Source organism: Crocodylus siamensis, chromosome 11 (assembly GCF_052110815.1).
Source record: "Crocodylus siamensis isolate JL-2025a chromosome 11, ASM5211081v1, whole genome shotgun sequence".
NCBI lineage: Eukaryota > Metazoa > Chordata > Crocodylia > Crocodylidae > Crocodylus > Crocodylus siamensis.
This window is the reverse complement of record NC_143405.1, coordinates 21,789,533-21,812,051: the sequence shown is the minus strand read 5'-3', so window position 1 is coordinate 21,812,051 and position 22,519 is coordinate 21,789,533. Positions and strand designations below refer to the sequence as shown.

The window sequence follows — 22,519 nt, the reverse complement described above, 5'->3', positions numbered from 1 at the left end:
TCGTCTGCCCATTTGCTGAGCTCGTCCAGGTCAGCCTGGATCACCCGCCTATCTTTTGGCGTGGATGCTTTGCCCCAAAGTTTGGTGTCATCGGCGAACTTGGCCAGTCCACTCCTGACTCCAATGTCCACATCGTTAATGAAGATGTTGAACAGTATGGGTCCAAGGACAGAGCCTTGAGGGACCCCACTGGTCACAGGGCACCACGATGAGTGACTGCCATCAATTACAACCCTCTGGGTCCGACCACGGAGCCAGTTTCCCAGCCAGCGGATCGTGGTGGAGCCAAGGCCACAACTGGCCAGTTTGGCCAAGAGGTGATCATGGGATACCAGATCAAAGGCTTTTTTGAAGTCAAGATATATGACATCAATCTCATCTCCCTCGTCCAGGTGATAGGTCACCTGGTCGTAAAAGGAAATAAGATTGGTCAAACAAGACCTACCCGCAACAAACCCGTGCTGGCTGTCCCTTAGAATGTTAGCCTGGGCCAGTCCCTCAAGGATGGCCTCCTTAATAAACTTTTCTAAGATCTTCCCCAGGATAGAAGTCAGGCTAACGGGCCTGTAGTTAGCCAGATCCACTCTCCTCCCTTTCTTGAAGATCGGCACCACATTGGCCTTCTTCCAGTCTTTGGGCACTATACCAGAGCACCAGGAGTTTTCAAAGATCCGTGCCAGGGGCTGGGCTATGATGCTCGCCAGCTCCTTGAGTACCCTGGGGTGCAGATTGTCAGGGCCGGCTGACTTGAAGGTATCCAGCTTCTCAAGGTGTTCCTTCACAAGGTCAGCATTTATGGAGAGTAGGGGATCCCCATCACCCGGATCTCCCTGTCCCGTAGCAGGCATGGGCGTCCCATGGGACTGATGAAAGACTGACGCAAAGCACCTATTTAATAGGTTGGCTTTTTCCTGGGCGTCAGTTGCCAGTTGCCCCATCTGGTTTAGCAGGGGTCCAACATTGCCCTTGCTTTTCCTCCGGCTCCCCACATATCTGAAAAAGGACTTTTTGTTGTCCTTGATGCTTGAAGCTAGTTGGAGTTCAGTTGCAGCCTTGGCTTTCCTGGTTTGCTCCCTGTAGGACCGAACCAGTGCAGAATAATCCTCCTTGGAGGTGAATCCCGTCCTCCATCCTTTGTAGGCTTTCCTTTTTAGCCACAGGAGGTCCGCTAGGTCCCTGGAAAGCCAGGGGGGCTGCTGTGCCTTCTTGCTGCCTTTCCTCCGTGTTGGAATAGATTTAGCTTGTGCATTGAGGATCGCTTCCTTGAGGAGCATCCACTCTTCTTGAACTCCCATCTCCCTGGGGTCATGGTTCCTAAGGGCCTGACCGACAAGCCTCTTGAGCTTGTCAAAGTCGGCTTTTCTGAAGTCAAGGACTTCTGTGTTGCTGACTGACTTGCCAGCTTTTACGGCGGATGGTGAAGGTGATCAGCTCGTGGTCACTGTCACCCAGCTTCCCATCAATCGCTAGGTCGCCGATTAGGTCGTCCCCCGTAGCCAGTACCAGGTCGAGCAGCGCTTTGCCTCTCATTGGCCCATAGACTTCTTGAGTCAGGTAGAGGTCATCCACGCATGAGAGAAAGCTTTGCCACTCAGATTTTGCTGAGTGATCTTCCCACGAGATGTCCGGGTAATTGAAGTCACCCATGACAACCAAGGTCCTGGAGCAAGCGGCCTCAGTCAGTTCCTGGGCGAACTCCTGGTCAAGCTCAGGACTTTAGACTCCCACCATTGTGTCCCCTGTGCCGTATTCCCCACGAATTTTTACCCAGAGGGTCTCTAGCTGTCCATGCTGGTCGCCAACATCAGCTTGCACGGACACGTAGCTTTCCTTCACATAGAGAGCTACACCCCCGCCCCTTTTGTCAACACGATCCCTCCTGTACAGGGTATAGCCCTCTATCCCCGTGGTCCAGTCATGGGTGGAGTCCCACCAGGTCTCCGTTATCCCAATGACATCATAATTCTTTGCACTGAGCAGGAGGATGAGCTCCTCCTGCTTGTTGCCCAGGCTCCTGGCATTAGTGTACAGGCAGGCAAGTGTCCTCTTGGGGGCTCTTGCCTTGCCCACAGATTGTGCCAGGGCTGGGGCAGGGGTGGGCTCCCTTAAGTGCCTTGGTCTGCTGGCTTTGCAAGGGTTGCTCAGCGGGCCAGCAGTGGCAGTAGTCCCCCCATCCCCCAGCAGGCTGAGTTTAAAGCCCGGTGGAGCAGGTCAGCCAGCCTGGCTAAGAGCCTCCTCTCCAGGGGGGAGAGGTGGAAGCCATCTCTTCCCAGCAGCTCGCTGCCTCTCTCGCCAAAGAGCGGGCTGTGGTCATGGAAGCCAAAGCCTTCCTGATGACACCAGCTCCGCAGTCTTTGGTTCACTATGTGGATCCTCCTCTCCCTCCTCAGCCCATAGCCCGAGACTGGGAGCAAGACAGTGTTTGAGGGATAGCACTGAAAGGACTCTAAGATATGAATGAGCTAGCGACAGAGGCAACATGGCAATTACTCATCACAAGATGGACTGTAACCAACTGGTCACAATTACCCTATCCACATAAGAATACCACTATGTAAGACATCAACAACCAACACTAGAAACTTTGGAACCTCCAACCCCAAGGTCTTAAAAATACCCCAAGAAGAATTATACTTGGACTACAGTCATAGACAGGTATTTACTGTTCCCACTACTATCTCAATGTCTTTACCTCTATGACAGCCAAATAGCAATCCTTGCTGTCTGTGCACAAGTCAAAGATATTCCGTTTCACATCAATGGTGGCTAGAACACAAATCAGAAAATAAGCTTAAAAGTCAAGTCCAGGCATTTCAATGCTTTACTGTATAAACAGTTTTAAGGATATGAATATATCTGGGTAAGAATCAAGAAAACTGGAGTTTAGTACACACAGGTACAGGCAGTCCTCAACTTACCACATTTCAAGTTACAACATTTCTAAACTGACACCCTGTTTCAACTTTCTGACTTTCGACTTTACAACGCTTGATGCGTCACCCATCTCCCGCCTGTCCAAACTTCCTTGGACACTTTCTTTAAGAAAGCAGACAAGACTCCAGAAAAACCTGCAGCCAAGACTCCTGAGAAGACTCCAGTCAAGAACCCTTCAAAAAGTCCAACCAGGAGTCCTTCAAAAAGTCCAGCCAAGTCACCTCAAAGAAGTCCTTCCAAATCAATATGATTGCTAGTTACAAAACAAATATGTTAATGTAGCTATATTACTCATCTATAATTGATTGAGTACAAAATTCTGCGCTATTTATGGTGAAAATAGGGTATCGGGTCTTGGTTCAGAAACCAATCCCCCATTTATAACCTTGTTTCCTATGGGAAAATCGGTTCCGAGTTGCAAAGTTTCGACTTAAGCCACAGTTCTCGGGAACCAATTGTGTCATAAATCCAAGGGCTGCCTGTAATTTCAACCAGTAATGGAGAATATTTCTGAACCTCTCATGCTGAGCTGTTCAAAGAAGTGCAGCCTGAATTCTCACACTGGATTCCACTGTGCATCTCTCTCTGCACATATGGCTATGGACTTCTTTGAGCAGACCAGAGACCACATGGCTCTTTCAGTTTTCATAAGGTGATGCTGAAGGAAGACCAAGGTGTAACCAGGCCATCTCCCTAAGCAAACGGAAGCCAGTGGCCATGTTTACTCACTCCTGCTAAATAACTAAGTTTAGCTCCAGGAGTTTTGTGGGCTAGAGGCCAAACTGACAGCAGTTTGAGCTATAAACAGGGACCAATACTAATGAGAAAGGGGAGTTCAAACAGAAAAAATGGTCCTTTCACATAACTGGACCATTGAGGTTTTGGCTGTATTACAGACTTGCTCTCAGATTCATATCCGAGTTGAATAGAAGAAAAGACAACAGAAGAAAACCAGAGGTGGCAATTACAGCCCACAAAAGTAAATGCAAATAATCACATACTGAAGCAGAAATTTTAGCTCAAGCTACTTCAGGGCTGAGGACAATGTGCATACTTGGATTAAGGTAGACAATGGTAGAATGTGTTTTAATTCATTTTTTAATAAAAGAAGGATCTAGTGCAAAAAAGTGCACCCAGGTTACAAAACAAGCCCTTTGCTGGTGCACTTTCATTCTTACCTATAGGCTTGTAATCAGTTGCATTGAATGTCCTGAAGGATGACCCAAAGGGGCTTCTCATCCTCTCCTCCAGTAGGTCATCTTCATCATCTGCCTGCAACATAGCTGATCAAGGGAAAGATTATTCAGCAAGGTACCTCTTATTTACAGTGTTGCTTCTTCTCACATTAGGATCCTGTTGGACCTGCATAGCATTGCAGTATAATTTTCTGTACTTTGCTTTTTTTAATAGATTAGCAAGACCCATTTATCCATTATATTACTGTTCTACAGCTGAATTTTGCAAGAATATAAATGCTTAGTACACAAGTAGGGATCTATTGAATTCACAGTGGAAATGGGCTGTGGCAGCTCCTTTAATCTTGCAGGTTCCCTCGTGAACCCCCCAACCCACCCTGTTGCTTACTGACTGAGGAGTCCTGATGGCCCTCTTGCTTGTTGCTGACTGGCCAGGAGGCAAAAACAGTGTCATACTAAAACCACAGTTTTTGCCTCTCTGCCAATCAGGAACAATTGGTAGGGGAGTTAGGAGGGGTGGAGGGGGAGGTACACACGTGGGGGAACCTTAACGCCCGTGTGTGTTAAGGCACAGAAAACAGGCTGAAAACTGCAGGTGTTATGGCTCCTGTTGCGGCCACAAAGACTGCCAGCTGTCAAGGAGATTGGTGCAGGGGGGTTCTGCGGCCCTGCACCCCTGGCTGCTGACAGACAAAACTTGTGACATGGGTGCTTGTGCAGCTGTGTCTGTCTTGGGGCAGTTGATTGTCTGTATTGATTATTTCCTCTCCTTAGGGGGGTTTTGTAGGTGTTAATTGTTGCTAGTTAACTGGCTACATTAGTTGGCAACTGTGGATTGAGCTGGTCCCTGAGTGAATCATGATTGATTGGTAACTGGTAACAGAGTAGCTTAGCAGCAAGGCCTGCAGTAGTTCCCCCTAAGACAGGCAAAACTTATGACATGGGTAGGTCTGTCAGCAGCTAGAGATGCAGGGCTCCAGACCCAGAAGCCCTACACCTATCTCCTCGACAGCTGGCAGGCTTTGTGGCCGCAGCAGGGGCCACCATCCTTGCAGCTTTTCACACCCTGCTGCACCTTAACACACGCACATAGTCACAAGTTTTGTTTGCCCACAGCTTGAGGTGCAGTTTCCCCCAAGCCCCTATACTGATCTTCTTGAAACTTGGCAGGCTTTGTGGTCTCACCAGGGGCCACCACCCCTGTAGTTCTCACCCCCCTGTGTTGTAACACATAGACGTGACAGGAGTTTTGCTTTCAAGAATTTGGAGTGCAGTTCCCCCACCGAACTCCTGCACTGATCTTGAATCTTGGCAGGCTTCATGCTCTCAGCAGAGGCTACCATCCTTGAAAATTTCATCCAAATCAGACAAAAAACCAACAAAGTTATAGATATTTCATTCATTCCCCATTATGGCCAATTCTCCGAAGCAACTCTGAAGCTTTCCTGAAGCACTTCAGAAGCTCCGAACCGCTTTGGAAAGCCTAACGAAGCCAGCACTTTGATCTGGACATCTCTGGATCTGAAGCAGGGTCAGAAGCCTCGCACAGCCCTACTATGTAACATTAAGATTGGGGAAGGAGAAATGGAAATCAGATCCTAGACATCTCAATTTCTGTACCCAAGGTTAATGGACATTTTTTCTCTTAATCCTTCCCATCTGCAAAATGGTTATACTATTACATCTAAATACACAAGATTTTGAGAAAATTAGTATTAATCTATTTGTGAAGCACCAAATACAGCTAAATGCCACAATGGAAGCCCATGAGGAAAAGAATCTAGTCTTCAAAGATTTTAAAATTGTACAGTAAGTGAGGCCTAAAGTTATACAACAAACAAGAAAAACAAAGCAATGAATAAGTAGATTCTCATTAACTGAACTTTGTCCAGCCTGTTTACTGACCAAGGCAGGGATCTGGTTGGGGGAAACACATGATGATGAAATCAAAGCCCATAGCCTACTCACTCACAATCTTAATTCCAGTATTTTCTAACTTTTGGGGTGTTTGACTACATCATTTTAATATTCTTTAAACATAGATTTACAAAAATATGCCACAAGACAGCCTGCTCATTATACAGGTCTCTGTTTTCCACAGGGCTTTAATTTGGTACACCACAATAAAAGCATGCAAAGCTCTAAACCACAGGCATGGTGAGCTGGTATAGATTTTCTCAACTCCAAATCCCTCAGCAGCTGTTAAAATGCACGGAGTCTGTACCTCTCTTGGAAATGACCAGAGCAAAATGCAACAGACTTCCTATATGCAAGTTAGATGTGGGCTGTCAGGCATCTAGAGGTTCCTTGGGTTGGGAAATATTTGGATTGGTCTACTTCACCAACACCACACAGGAAAGAGAAGCCCTATAGTCAGCTTCCACTGCCAAATCCAAAGATGTCAAGAAAAACCAAAGACAACACAACACAAATAGGGAAATCTTACCTCCGTACATAACTGTGCCAGTGTAGTTGAAAACCACACGACACTGATCTAGTGCTGGTACCGTATGTAGCAAATGGAAAGTTCGAAGGTCCCACTGGAGAAAGAGATTAAGGAACAATACAGAACTACAAATTTCCACTTTCATTTCAACTTGCTGGTGAGCAGCAAACTGCACCAAACTCATGAAACTTAACTGCTGTCCTCCAGATACAGCAGTTCCAGGGCCCTTCTCCTAGCCCTGCAAGCCCATCAGAAGTTTCTCATTAGAAAACCTGCACCAAGTCCTCAGCTGTCAACATGGTAGTTATGATGCAGATCTTAGTAGGTGAAGGGAGGAAGAGAGGTGATGCCACAAATGAGATGACAGAAGTGAAAGTACAAACATCTAACTTTCAATTGAAAGGACAGAGTACAATGTGCATGAACTTCACACCTCAACCTCCACCCCTTGTTTTTTCCCCTCTGGTCCCCTGCTACAGCTTCCTAGTCTTAACTCCCTCCCCCTCCCCTGCAATATTAACAGAATCAGCAATGTGTGTGTATATACATACACACTGAGACACACACAGGGAGGTGTATACACACACACTTTTGCTGTTCTGTCATTTCATCCTTATGCTTCTGCAGAACTCTTAAGTGTATGCTCTCCAGCACTTGTAATTTGTTTCTTTTTTCAGATATATTGTTTTTCAGTACTTCCACAAGTTAGTCTCTGACAATAGTTTATTTCTGTTACATGCACTTTAAGTAAGTATGAGGGAAGCAGGGAGGAGGATTGAAGAGTTACGTATCATCAATGGAGGACCACTCTGTCTGCAGCAGGGAAGGGAGGACCGACCGACCTTCTACTGCCTTGTAAAACTGGAAAGCTGCAAATGGAGCATATAATTAATTGAAAGGGGAAGATGCTGGTATGATTTCAAGGGCTAGGGAGAGACATTCAAAAAGCCTGACCCTGAATTGATTCAATCTTTGTAGGTTAGTCTAACCTGGCTAGGCTGAGCTGCTTTGAAACTGGACAGATATTCTCTCTGGACTGAAGAAATTCAGAAACATGCCTGCAGTGGCTCAAACTAGAAGCCAGGATGTGCCAGAGCAGCCCTCCCCACTTCCCTTCTGCAGGGAGCTGAGCTGAGGGGTGCATGGCCAGGCCCCAGCAGGACTCCAATTAAGGAGGTCTGCCTGCACAGTCACAGGCTTTTCCCTGCTGGCTGCTCAAGGGGCAGGAGTGTTACCAGCCCCCAGCCTCAGGCTAGCACTATGAGGCAAGCCAGGGTGTGCAGTGCATGCATCTGTTGATGATACGGAGCTTTTCAATCTCCCTCCCTGCTTCATCATACTGTCTGCAGCAAACTGACAGGCGAGCAAGCCAGCAGACCCTGCTGTGCCTGCGAGTCTGTGCCGAGCTCCAGCCAGGGAACAGAGGCGAGGGGCCAGCCCTGCTGTGGAGCTGAGAGCTCCACCCAGCCCAGAGAGCATGCTAGGGGACTCTGATTTAACTTAAACCAGCAAAGGGTCTGGGACAAACATTGCATAAACCAGTTTGAGCCAAATCACTTAAGTCTGACATTACATTCAACCATGTTTATCTCAAACCAGTTTCCATGCACCAAACGTCTGTTCTGTTACAGGTTTAAACCGGTTTCTGATCACTTAAACCAGCTTGTGTGTAATATCTATCCCTAGCCAAGGAGATATAGATCTGAAATCCATACTTAAGTAATTTACTTGGAACAATAACTAAATATAGAATACTTATGTGAATGATATGACAGCAAACACCAGCCTGCCTTCTTTAAAGGAAGGTGTCTCTAACCTACCAGCAATTTGAGAAAACATGACACAAAGGAGATGCAGTTGATATAGCATGATTTTAGTAAAAAGGCCTTTGAAAAAACCTAGTTTTGAGGTAATAGGCAAAACTTACCATGGATCTGAATTGGTGAAGATGACATTAAAGCAGAAACAGTCAATTTACAGTAAGTCCAAATGTTTGCAGGGTTCCATACTACAGCTATGTAGCTAATACATATGTTAAAAACTTGTAAAAAAGGGGATAGGGAATAGAGGGTAACATTTGGGAGAAAGAAAATTATTTAGGGTTCATCAGAAATTACAGAAGACCAAAAGAATATTAGGTGGTTCTGACAAAGCTAAATAAATAAGGAGCAACAAAGCAGATGAATTTCAGTGTTCATAAATACAAGATAAAATATATTAGGATGCATCATTTATATTATTTTCCTACACTGCTTGGTTCTAAATTGACTATAGCCATTCAAGAAGAAATCCTGCATGTCACTATGGCAGCTGAAAAGAAAAATTCCGAGTATAGTGCACAGCAGAGGTTTATGCCCTTTCCTGTGTCAACACTGATCACCATATTTCAAAAGGGACATCAGGAAAAGAGGATCAGGTACAGGCAATGAAAGCACTAGAAGCCTGAAATAACTTGTGCAGGGTGAGGCTGTCTCGAAGATGAGAGGACATGACAGAGACAGAGAGAATGAGTGTATGTTACAAAATGACAGATCAGGCTCAGGGGGTCGGACTAGATGATCTACTCAGGTCCCTTCCGACCCTAGAAACTATGAAACTATATACCTTTCTATCACACACAAGACATCCAACTAAACTAGAAAACAAGTTAAAAGGTGTTGAAAGAATTATATGTCACATAAATAAGTGTTATTTCTTAAGAATTATATGTCACATAAGAAGTAATGCACAACTCACTGCCAAAGCATATAACTGAAACCAGGAGCTTACCAGGATTCCAAAAAGGTTAGACTTCTATATGGGTAATGAGAGCATCCAGAGCTGATTTAGGTAGTATTTTTATAAAAGATCTAAAACTTTGTATTAAGTACAGCAGTGCCCAATCTTCTCATTACTATGAACTTGTACTACAAAAGAAATACATTTCATGAAGATGCTTCCACCTAATGATACAGATCTGGGTTGGAGATGTATACAAAAGCCATCTCTGAGACTACTGTCTCAAGAAGTTCATGCTTTATGACATAAGTCAGTCAACAAAGGAGATGCAGCAAATTCCACTTATGAACAGGCCTATTTAATCTATAAACTGATAACGTGCCACAGGCATTTTGTCGCATCTCCTTTGAAGCATCTCAGAACAGAGACAGGGGACTGGCTCCTACTGACTCCCTATTCTGACAATTTTTTGCTCCTAACTTATGAATTAAAATTGCCATTATTATAAAAGCTTGTAAAATCCATTTATGTTTACCATGACACAGCAGAACACTACACAGGTTGCTACAATCAGACCACATGGCTATCAGTCCATGGTATTTATACAGTACGTTTCAACTGAGGTAGGATACAATCTCTGTGTTGACTATGACCTCCAGCCCATTGGGATGGAAAACGCCACTGATGGTCATGTTGAATTTGTCAAATTTATGGATGGCTTGCGCAGAACGGACATCCCAAAGGACACCATCATTTAGAACAAGGTCATCTGTGGGGTTAAAGGTGGCACAGTTCTTCTTGTAGTTGTTGGCCAGATCTGGGTTAAACAGAGTCAACAGCTTGTTGCCAGTCTGAATATCATAGATCTTTTAGATTAAAAAGAAAGAGAAAGGTTAGTCACAATTTGTAATCTATAAGTGCCCAAGAATACCATAGACCACCCTGAGTTTCATGTCCCTCTCACATAAGAACTAGCCACTGTGAAACCTTTCTTCCCTAGCACGACACCTTTGGACTGCAAGCTCTTCAGGGCAGGAACCATGTCTCTTACTATGTGCCTAGATAGACAGTGTTTAGATTGCTGTGGTCCCTCCAATACATTTAACAAGCCTAAGACTAGTTCCAGAGAACTAATCCAGATGTGAAAAATGGGCTAGAACAGGGGTAGGCAATTATTTTGGTCAGAAGGCCGCTTACTGAGTTTTGGCAAGTTGTCGAGGGCCACATGGGTAGCACCACCCCTTGACAGATGCCCCTCTCTGGTCATCATCTTGTGACCAGAAGTTCCACCCTCTAACCCCTGACCCTTGCCACCAGAAGTCCCTCCCCTTGCCCCCAGAAGTACTCCTTTAAGCAAGGGGTTTTGCCATCTTGGAACCAAAAAAAATACCAAATTATATTCTAAAAATGAACATCTACAACATATAGAGGTGAACATATAATAGCTTAAAATTAAGTCATACTCTTGTATATTGTGAGGGTGTGGGTATAGGTTTGTGGGGGGTTGTGGGTGTGTGGATACCTGGGATGTGGGGGATATGGGGTTTGTGGGAGGCAGGTGGCTGGGGGGTGTGAGGGGGTCTGCATGTGCATGTATATGGTGGGGTGTGCATGTGGGACTCGTTCTATGAACACACACGCATGCGCACAGAGGCATGGCCCTGTGGTCCTGGTCCAGCAATGCAGCTGGGAGTCATGTGGTGCTGGAGCAGGGCAAAGGCAGGAAGCAGGAAAATAGCTGGGGATGGGGCAGAGCTGGGCCCTGCCTCCTGCTGTGGGCTTCCCCTGGGTCCTACTACTCCTGGTTCCTGTCATCTTTGACAGGCAGCCAGGAGCAAACTAATATTAGTTTACTAAATTTTTTTAGGGGCCCCACAGGCCGGATAGAATGGCTTGGTGGCCCAGATCCAGCCCACAGGCCATATTTTGCCCACCCCTGGGCTAGAAGGATCAGTAAAACATAGCACCTAACTACAGTGTTAGCTAAATAAACAGACTCAGGGTGTCTTTCTGAACTATGCCTGTGTAAACTATGCAAACCATTTCCTAGAGAAGGACTTGCACAGCCAGGTACAGAGACTGAAAGACAACCCCCCCATCACCCTCTGTCCCACATTTCCCCCCCCCCCGCCCCAAGCGCTTTGAGTATCTGTGACTTTTCTTAAATGCTTCTGATTCAAAGCTTTGCCTGGAGCCTAGGTTCCCTTTGGCCCTAACACTGATGACTGTTTTGGAACAGTCTGTTGCTCGACAAATGACTGCAAAGTAAATACAGATCTGATTTCCCAGTAGTCCTGACCAGCTGGGCAGAGAAGCTTAATTTGTATAAATGCAAACACATATGAAAACCAACAAGATTGGTAAGGAAAATCATGAATAATTTGAATCAATTTATGCTGCACAACAATATATATATATTTTTTTACAACCGTCTTTAGATGAGATAGCCCCTGTAATGAATTTGAATTAGCATTGACACCAAGAAAAGAGAGAAAACTCATTTCCAAAACCTTCAGATTAGCAATTTCATGGCTTGACATGGGCAAAATGCCGGTACAGTATTATGTGAAATGGATAAAATTTAAACCAAATCAAGCCAAGCTCATTCTGTAAATTACTTTAGGGAAACCTACATTAGCTTATTACTGTAAGTGGTAATGGAGTACGCCATACAGTAGATGGTTTTCTACCTTGCTTTTAAAACCAGGAAATACATTAATCAGTGCTTTCAAGGAATCCCTATACCTGTTAGTGCAACAGTTACAGACACCATCACGGCATCTGTCAGTTACCACAGTGAGGGCCAATCTTTCTGTCAGGTGTGCCACAAATTAGCACCATGCCCTCCCTGAGTACCACTCTCTTTCCCTTATGTGTTCTGCTACTCAGCTTTCTGCTCCCTGCCCTGTGCTCCCCACCTGATCTGGTGCTCTACTTTCTGCTTCCTGCCCTCTCTGCCACTGTGCTGCCTGCCCTCACTAATCTGCTTCATGCCACACACACAGGCTCCTCATGCCACTTGTGGCACTCATGCTGCAGTATGGCCACCCCTAAGGTCCTAGATGTTGTAAGCAGAGACATAACCTGGTGTCAGTTCCAAAAGATTCACTTTCACTAATACTTACATGGGCAATGTCCCCTTTTGTACCAATGACCCTATCCTGAGAGTGCTTGCTGAACTCCACATAATGGTCATCTGGGAAGGAATGCCTGTAAACAACAATCAGTGAGCAGCTAAGTAAACTACAGATTCAAACAGTTCATCATAACACCCAATGCAGAAATTCTTCTGGTAGAGCATAACATTGTTGAACATAGCTGATAATAAGCAAAAGAGCCTTCTCAGCTCCGTTGCCTGGGAAGGCTCAGTGCTAAAATACTTCATGTAGCTGCATATTTGCCAGAAGAGCATCTACTATATACGCATATATAAGCTGCAAGACAATTATGTATTGATCACAGATCTGCTGTATTACAAGCCACTTCACAACATTTATTCCAGTTGCTTATGCAGGCTTAACACTATATTTGCTGGAATAAGTAGCTACTAGGGAAATGGAAAATTCACACATTTTTGGAGTATCCAAGTATGCAATGGTCAAACATCTGAGAAACAAAGCATCATTTCTTTTCTTCTCTTAAAAGGGAGAACAGTCAATATTGAAACTAATGTAATGTAACTTTATTTGTGGTAGTCAACTACTTTGCAGAATTCACCATACAAATCACTGTATTTACTTTTTTCATAACGACCCTAAAAGTGCTGAAATACATTTACTAGCCCAGGAAAAAAGAACACCCTACTATGATATCAGGCATGCTCGTGATTTTACTCATCTGTCTCCAAGCAAATTTGACCCCCTAGGTAAGAAGAATTTTGTAAAAATGTCTTCAGCCTATGAAGTGATAAAAGACATTAATATGAGAACACAGTCACGTTACACTGTTCAGATACTAACAGCTTGAATGCTCTGGTAACAGCTGTGTTGTGACGTATCAATGTTTTATAAAAAAATTAGTACATTTTCCCCTTTGAAGTTCTTTCACAGAATTGATAAACTTATAATTATTCTTAATTTGGAGGATCATTTTAACCTGGTCAATACTGTGAGATCCATCTTCTGTAGCACCCAAAGGCCGCTTAAGCTTTCTTTTCTTCCATTCTTAAAAGTTGTAGCAGTGTCCAAAAGCTTGTTGTCAAGCTGCGCAGAGGCCTGTCAGTCTGGCCTCTGAGCACAACTGCTCTCTTAAGAAGCCAAACTGTGTGCAACTACATGCAGCATTATGCTCTAACTATTTTCACTTAAAACAAAAAACCAAATTTGTTCATTGCTATGAGGATACAGCGTGATGGGTTTTCCCAACTGCCCAAAGTACCCATTTTTTGCTGGACTGGTTTCCTACTAGATAGAAGCTCTTTCTTGCTAAGTATCTGAAAACATTTTTGTAGTTTCCTACTCTAGGGGATTTGGGGTCCATTTTTTAAATGTTCCTGTAAATATGGCATACTCCAGACTGGCAGAGAGAGTACTTACTTCATATCAAAGACGGATTTCATCCCCCACAGTGCAGAGAGAGGTTGGCTCCACGTAGCAGATGTCAGCAATAAAGATCCATCCTGTATTATCAAGGATGAAAAGAAAGCAAAGCAAGACAAAACAACATTATAGTGCTACGCTAACACACATAAAAGTACTTGCATATTCTATATGGGCTTAGGAGCTGTAACAAGATCCTTCCTCATGGCACTTTTTCCTCAGGGCCAGAACCCAGGTTGTAAATTAGAGTTCTGTAAACTCTATAATACTTGGCATTTCTCTTATGCATGCATCAACTTTAGATCAACTTTAAAGACCTTTCCTTCCCCTTTATGCACACACATATAAACACACATAGGCAGAGGGCTGCTTTATCTCTTTCCCATTATTTTAGGGACAGAAAAATTCCTGGAAACTTCGAAGAGAAGAGTCATAGGCAGAGGGAGAAAATATCTGGAGGGGGCTAAACACCTGTGTGCACACAGCACCCCCGCCTTCCAGGAGGTAAGTGTGTGGAGGGGAAGGAGGGGCGGGAAGAGAAGAGGGAGGCAGATTGAAGCCCCCATAACGAAGGAAGGAGTGGGGCAGGGGCTGAGGTGAATAAGGCCCTAGGGCCAGGGTGGGTCGTGGGACTATTGGAGCCTTGGGCAGCTCCTCCAGGGGCAGGAGGCAGCTCCTGCCACTGCATGGACCCTGGGGGAGGCATAGGGAAGCAAGTGTCCCCCAGATTTGTGCGTGGGGTGGAGGTGGACTGCCCCTACATCATGGGCTCTGCCACTGCCTTGGGAGCCATGTGATGCCATGTGCCTGTTGCCCCCAGGCTGTGTCACATCCTCTGCCCGCCCAGCGGCAGGACGCACATGGCACCATGCAGCAGCACTAAACGCAGCAGGGCGCAGAGCCCCAGCCTGCAGCAGCAGCCCACCTCTGCCTCAGACAAATCTGGGGGGGCACATGCTCCCCATCCATGACTCCCCTGGGGTGTACACAGTGGCGGGAGTCCCCCCATGCCCCGGGACAAGCCACCTGGGCTCCAGTAGTCCCATGACCTGCCCTAGGGCCCCATTCACCCCAGCCTGCCCCACTCCCTTCCTCACTGTGGAGACCCCTTATCTGTTCCCAACTTTCCTCTTCACAGACTGAAACTTGCCTGCCATGTTAGGTAGTGATCCACACACTGAGCTACGAGTGCCTGAGTCTGTGCTTATAGCCCCACTTCCTTCCACTGCCCCCGCAGCCACTCAGAGCCCATGGCACCCTGCGACCCCATCCTCTCCCCTGCATTTGTGGGGGCTAAGCTCCATTAGCCCCGGCCTTCCACTGCCTGTGAGGAGAGTAACATTAGTTCCACTGGGATTCTGCTAGCACTTTGGTGAATTATGCTGTACATCAGCCAACAGATATGCTTTGGTCCACATATTCAAAATAGGACAGAAACACAAGTTTAGGCTATGTGAATCCATTGAGACACAGACTAGGCCTTTAAGTCCTTACCCTGGATGGCTCAAGGTGTGTGATGGCAGAGTTATGGCAATTGTAGCTGGCTTCTTCTTGACCACTGAATACATTGTAGAGTTTCAACTGTCCTGTGCAAGTACCCAGCATTAGGAATCGTTCCCGTGCAGAAAACGCACAACAGGTGAAGCCACTTTCATCTTCATTTGCTTCCCGGAACACAGAAATTGGACGGAATCTGGGGAGGGAAAGATTATACAGGTGACCGAAAATGAAGAGAAGGAAAGCCAAATAGAACAAGGATGGAGGATATCAAAGCCTAGATTTGAAATCTCACATAGCTACAAGTCAGCTTTTTTTTTTGTTTGTTTGCTTTTAGGGGAATAGAATTATTGGAGAGAACAGCCAATATAGTGATTTGTAACATTTCCACATGTCCTGCAAGATGAAATATTTTAATGATAATATCCTACCAGGTTGCAAGATCTGGATTCAATATCCCTTAAGATGGGTGAAAAGGACAAACAAACCTGTATTAGTCAACTGAAAAAGAAATATGGACAGCTAGTAAGGCTGGGGATAGTTCTGAAAAATGCAAAGCAAGGAAACAAGGCACACTGGTCAAGCACTTTCTTGGAACCATACATTTTCAAAGGTGGCACTGGTTTTACTATCAAAATCCATAGCATCAATACACAAGGGGTCAGACCTGACGATCTGGGGCTCAGACCTAATGATCTGTTTAGGTGCCTTCCAGCCCTAAGCACTATGCTACTATGATACAATCTTTATTATATAACTGGTCATAAGCTTCTCCAGTTTATTCCCCATCTGAAGATGTCATGGGCCTCCAAATAAAAAATACAATATTTATGGGTGCCTATGGGAAAAATGAAATGGAAAATAGACTAAAAATAAATAAATAAATAAAAATCCTCTATTCTTAGCAAAGAGGCCTGAGTCTAAAAGATACATTAAGGCCTGCCATAGCTCAATCACCTGCCTCAACTGTTTCATCCATAAAACAGGAACATCACCACAACTACAAAGCAGAGAGAAGTAGGATGCCACATCCTTTAAAATACAGACAACACTCTGAAAGCAGAAGGTGCTATATTAAGTGTTGAGTCTTAACATTAAGAACAATTAAAGGTCAGATGAAAATGCCATGTCTACTAAAACGGTTTTTTCAAACTTCTCCCAGCTGCCACTCGAGTCAAAATGTTCTGATCAGGTCAAAGAATTTGGACTGTGGAACCTGAATCCACTTACATAGCAGGAAAGACTTTTTGGAACAGAGAGCACTCCAGCAGTAATCAAAAACATTTTTCTTTCTTACCTGCTGAATATAAGATGTCTATCAAAACAGCCACCATCCACCCCTCCGTACTTCGGAAAGGCTGCCCTGCGGGTCAGCCGTGAGGTAAAGTTAGTTGGCGCCTGGCGCCTCTGTTTTGGCTCAGGACACTGGTGGGGTGTAAAGAGAGAGAAAGGGGGGCAGGTGGCAACAGGGTTCTTGCAGCGGGCATGCTGCTCCCTAAGGTACTCTGTGATTATACTGTCCAGCGTGGGTGGGGAAGGGAGGTGTCTGTCCAGCTGCTTTTTGATAGCTGGGCTCTGGCTGTAGGCGCCGTGGTCCGATTTCTGTCGCAGCACTCTTATTTTCCTGCCATTGCAGGGAGACGGCCTCTCCCTGACAAAGCTAATTCTGCCAATCAAAGGGGAGTTGCTGGCATAAGAAGGGCCTGGAAGGGCAAGTGGACCCTGGGAAGCAGATGGCCTTGATGGAGCATGGACAGAGGTGGCAGTAGAACCTACAGTAGTATGGCTACTCAGCCGGGCTGAGATGCCATTAGCTATACGAGGGGTACGAGGCAGAGCCACAGGAGAGGCAGTTGCTGCAACTGGGGTAAAAGCAGAGGAGTGAGACGCTGCTGTCATGGGTAGATCCGCCTCTTTGGTAAGGACAGAAGCAGTTTCTCCCAGCCCCTTAGAGATGAGATGGTTCCGAATCAGAAGGAGCAGCTCCTTCTCAGGAAACGTGATCCTTGACTGGGCCACCACATCTGCTTTCTGTAACCGAGCCAGAGAGACATCTGTGCCAATCAGCAATGGTTTCCCCGAAACACGCTCTATCAGCTCAGCAGCATATTTGCAGAACTTGACATGTTCACTGCGCTTGTCCTGGAGCACAGGCTCTTTCATCAGTTGCTGGATCTGACAGCTGCTAAAGAGAGGTAGCTTGCTGATGATTTGCCGGACGGTACTGCTGCGCGATAGCCCCACCAAGGCCTTACATGCTAATGCTCGAATCTGGTCTGCATCCGTAATTGGCATTTTTATGGACAGCAATGACAGCAGCACTTTGATGCCATTGTTGGACTGCACCACATTCCACATCTTGGCCAGTGTGTGCTCACTGCTCTTGGGGGCATGGGGGAGCTTCCGCCGGGGGGTCCCCGAGATGAATTTGCCAATACTGGAGATACGATTATCTGGGCCACATACACAATTGATGATGATCTGAAGAGCCGATTTCTGAATCTCTGCATCATGGATGAAGAATTCACCCTCAGCAACTCCCAGGATGATGCTAATACCTAATAAGAGAAATGTTTCATTAACACTTTAGCCTGTTCAAGCATCAGATTGTTCATCAGATGCAGAATCTCCTGCAAATCAGGAAGGGAGATATAGTTCACCTTCTTATTCTAGGATCCTTTGCAGTCATCTCATTCCCTCTGACCAACACAGTAATGTTCACCTCTCCAATCGCATCATTTTCCTTCACCAGTACCATCCACTGTGGACTGGTCCATGCAACAGTATTACTTAGTAATAGGTTAATCAATCTCTCAGTGAAAGTGACCATACATGATCCAGGTTTGCAGTCTTGTGAGGCAACTGCCATTAAAGCAACTGCCATATGCAGACTGACAGAGGAGTGTCTCAAAGGTGGATACTACAAAAAGCACTCTCCTCAAACAGGATTAAAGTGGAAGATGAGGGGAATATTTTAATGAGTGGACAGCACACTCCACAATGTCCTTAACAACTCAAAGAAAAATTTTGAAATTAGCTCCAGTCAAAAGCTCACATAATTTTAATTGCTCTTCAACTCCAATCATCATTTGAGAAAAGGAATGCAGAATATTGTAACAAGCATTCATCCCAGGAGGTGACCACGACACCTCCCCAGTAGCCACTTAGCCCCTGGTCTGCCCTCACTCCTCAGGCTTGCTCCTCTTCATCTTTCCTGCCATGCCTTTTTGTTCTTAGATATTTGGATCCCTGATCCTGTGTTGGTATTCTGGAGTCTCTACTTCACCTTATGGGCTTATAAAGGTGGCACCAACCCCCCCATACACCATGCCCATACCTCACAGATGTTATCAATCATATTGATCATCAGCCCTCTTAAGACATGGCCTCAGTCCCTATGACTGGGCTTCCCTACCCAGGCACTTTCCCTAGCTCAGCTATCCCAGTGTAGCTTCCAGGCTTGGCTTCTCCACCTGGGCACATCACCTCTTGCAGCCACTCCTGAGTGCAGCATCTCAGCCTGCACTCCCCACCCAGGCACTTTGCTGTGGCCTACTCCCAGGCACTACTTCCTCCCTCTCAGGCTCCTATCTTCATTCTGGCTGGCCTTCAGTGCCCTAGCCCTGATCTCTGGGCTCCCTTACCCTATCTACATCCATTTCTCAGTTAAGAGCCCTCTGACCCCATCCAAGTATCCGGCAGTGGTCTCTGACCTTCAGTCGTCCTTTAACCTGGCCCCGCCTCTAAGCCAGTTGAGACCATGGGCTCCTTGCCCTATCTATGCCCCTCTCTGCACTATGGCCCTCTGATCCCCTTGGTCTCCGGCACTGGTCCCTGACCTTTGGCTTCCCTTGACTCTAGCCCCATTCTTAGGCTAAATGAGACCATGGGTATGCTGACCTGACAGGCTCTGGTCTTACTCCCAGCCTTCTCCTTAGTCCCTTACTCAGACCTCCTGAGCAATTTACCCCAGCTCATGTTTTCCAGCATGAGCTGAAGCCCTACTGTTCTGGAGCTCCTCTCTCTGTGGCTCTCAGCGCTTGACTCCCTGACCAGCCCAGGCCCTGGGCTTATACACTTCAAGCCCAGCCCCCTTCTAGTCAGATGACTCTCTAATTGGTCCCCTGCCACACCCATAATCTGCTTCTCAGGCTAGTTCCCCTCTTAAAGTGACAGGCATGCTAAGCACCTTGTCACAATATCAACAGAAAGTGTCTACACACAAACACAATTCCCCTCTCGACTACCACAAGCACCCTTCCATGACATGCCAGGATCCATCTAACTTAGATTCGATAACCAGCCATGGCCTACTCATTTGCAAGCTGACAGTCCATGGCCTGAGCCAAAGGGAATGAATGAAAAGGCACATACAGCAACTGTTCATTTTAGATTAAAATAATTAATTATTTCCCTCCCATCAACTCCAATGCCATATTCCCATGAAAACTTTAAGATTCTGGGAAGTTGAGGAAACTGTACCGTCCCATTGTGCAAAAGGATTAACACTGGCAATGTATTCAGCATCTTCAGAACATAGAAGAGACAAAGACCATGACTTCAATGAGTTTAGAACCCAAGTACCATGGCATTCACTACACAGTACCTTAACTACAGCCTCCTGTCATTTCTCCAGCAGTTACTAATATAACTGTAGCCTTACATTAAATTCCAGGAATGGACTATCTAGGTGAACCTTATCTCAGCTATTGGTATGATTGGTAAGTACATAATAAATCCTCAAGTCCGTGCTCAACTTACCCACAGTAGAAACTGTAGATCCTGCTTCATCCAGCACATCCACAGGCTCCGCCAATTGCAACTGGATTTTAGGAACCACAGTAAGAATAGCCAGTACATCTAAAGCATAGCGCACTGTGTCATTCCTGGAAGAGGACCATACCAAAAAATTATTAAAAATGCAAGCATACAGAGCATCTGTGATGTCTCATGTTTAGGCAAACTGTACCAAAATTTTTTCTCAATTCACACTGATGCTGCTAAATAGGTGGAAACAAGTTCCTGATGGCACCCCTTGATTTCATGTCCAAGTTTTTAACATCTTTATATTTCCCTCTCAGAGAAAGAATTGTATGCATTGCTAACATGGCCTAGGTCTCCTGCTTTCTGCCCACAAGCTTTTTCCTTCCCAGTATCTACAAAGGTTTCACAGGTTTCCATGCACAAAAACAAAATACAAGAGTTTTTCCAAGATTCAGCCCACAAAATCATCATGACCCAATTCTACCCAAAGGTCCAAACAATAGATATAATAAGTAATTTCCTCACCACCACTTTTTAAAGAAACAGTGATAACACAGACTTGAAAGTAAAGGAAGAATAATGGAAACAGTGATCCAGTCTTCAGTACAGCTCAGTGAGCTAACAGGGTCTAGGAATACCATGGAGACTGGGCAACAACATAAGCCCTGTCAGTTATTTTAGGAGTTGCCTTGGCAGTGTTGACTGGAGTAGATTCCATTTTACATCAGGAAAGCTCTGCCAGAATTGTCACAAAAATTTCTCTTGCTCTCCTTTAACTGCTATCTATCCCAGTGAATAGTAAACAAGTCCCTGCTCTGGCTGAATTAGAACATGGCCTTGAATCTGGGTTTCTCATGTCACACATGTAGCCACTGAACTATTGGCTATTGTGGCATTGGTGGTATCTCTTACAGACCATTAATTCCATCCTGATCCCAAAACACCTTCCTAACAAAAAGTGCCTCAGAACTTGTTTCTACATGTGATTAGAGTCTTAATAAATCAATCAATGTCTTGCAATGGGAAAAAAAAGTGTTTTAATTAGAAAGATCCAACCAGCTCTGAAGAGAACCATTTTGGTACGGTTTTTCCTAAAGCCAAAGGAAATTATTTAGCACTAACCAAAAAGACGATGAATTCAAAGGCAGGAATCTTTCATTAACACATTTTCTCAAGTTGGTGGTAGAATTTTAACTGAGTTCCCATCAATCCCCTGCTGCAGGGCCTCCCTAAATCAGATGCTGCAAAGTGCCTTTAGGCCTGGGGTAAGGAGAAAGAGACCTCAGCTATTTATTAGAAGACAACTTTGCTCTGGCAGCATAATGACGGCCCAGACAGCAGACAGAACTCAAGAGGGATAGCTCCAAATTTAGTTTCTGAACTTCTAAAGCCTGAGAGTATAGAGCAGTGGTGCTCAGCCTCTGGCCAGCAGGCCATATCCAGCATGCAGAACCATGTCATCTAATCCATGGGACTCCACACAGGTCCAGAAATTTGATGGTGGGGGAGCACTAGCAATTAATACTACCACCAGTCCTTACTCACAAATTTCTAAGCCTTGCAGATAGGTAACATAGCCCTGTGTACCAGATTGGGTCAGCATATGGGGCCATGGTGGCAGGCCTGATCCAGCATGCATGGGGCAAAAACCAGGGCAGCAAACTCGATCTAGCATGCTAGATGGACCAATCCCATGCACTGGATCCAGCCCATGAACCAAGCTTACACCACTCATCCAGCCCACAGCCTAAAAGGGTTGGGCACCATTGGACTAAAGAATTTCTTCCGGGGGGCTGAAGTCAGCCTGAACAGAACAAAACAAAACAGGCAGTTCCAAAATTTCTCTATTACAACCTCTTTTTCAACAGCCACATACTTGTACCCACTTAAGGCTTTATATTAATGTAATGCATCTCAAAATATATGACAAAATACAGCAAAGCAATATGAGTAGCACCCTGAGCTAGCTAAGTCTACCTCATGAGAGGGAAGACTCACCCCTTCACAGGGATACAAGAGTATACTTTGATTTTATCCCTCTGCCTCTGCACTGACAGGTTATGTCTTCTAGTCCCTAGTGATATGGTTATTGCTTTCTGCTTTTACCAAAACAAAGAAAGGTAAGCAAGTGTTTACTGGATGGAGTAAATGGATTAGAGCTGTAATCAGAAATCTGCTCAACTCCTAATCTGCCAGAGCATTTTGGCTGTCAATAGCCCTTTGGACATTCAGATAATGATATTTTTGGTTTTGTTTCACCACCAACAGTGCATCTTCCTGCACATGCTAACTTTGTGACATCTCCTGTCCTCCAATACGCATGTCCTTAGATTGTCAGAAGTGTGTTTAATATTAAAATGGAAAACTTTCCATTTTAAAAAGTACCTAATACCCTGGCTACAGCATCTCAACCTAAAGTTGCAGAA

At 45.3% G+C, this 22,519-nt stretch overlaps 1 protein-coding gene across 2 annotated transcripts in view; it reads right to left on the bottom strand.

The window, feature by feature from the left end:
• DCAF1 (DDB1 and CUL4 associated factor 1) overlaps positions 1 to 22,519 on the bottom strand; it is a 99,267-nt gene that overhangs the window by 30,569 nt on the left and 46,179 nt on the right. For both annotated transcript variants that reach the window (XM_090023030.1, XM_090023031.1), the window contains exons 13-21: positions 20,091 to 20,215; positions 16,627 to 17,887; positions 15,327 to 15,525; positions 13,830 to 13,912; positions 12,420 to 12,504; positions 9,927 to 10,160; positions 6,577 to 6,670; positions 4,113 to 4,217; positions 2,693 to 2,766 (exon numbers count right to left, since the gene is read on the bottom strand). In XM_090023030.1, the coding sequence (XP_089879156.1) occupies positions 2,693 to 2,766; positions 4,113 to 4,217; positions 6,577 to 6,670; positions 9,927 to 10,160; positions 12,420 to 12,504; positions 13,830 to 13,912; positions 15,327 to 15,525; positions 16,627 to 17,887; positions 20,091 to 20,215 (2,260 nt within the window). The remainder of the gene's footprint in view (positions 1 to 2,692; positions 2,767 to 4,112; positions 4,218 to 6,576; positions 6,671 to 9,926; positions 10,161 to 12,419; positions 12,505 to 13,829; positions 13,913 to 15,326; positions 15,526 to 16,626; positions 17,888 to 20,090; positions 20,216 to 22,519) is intronic.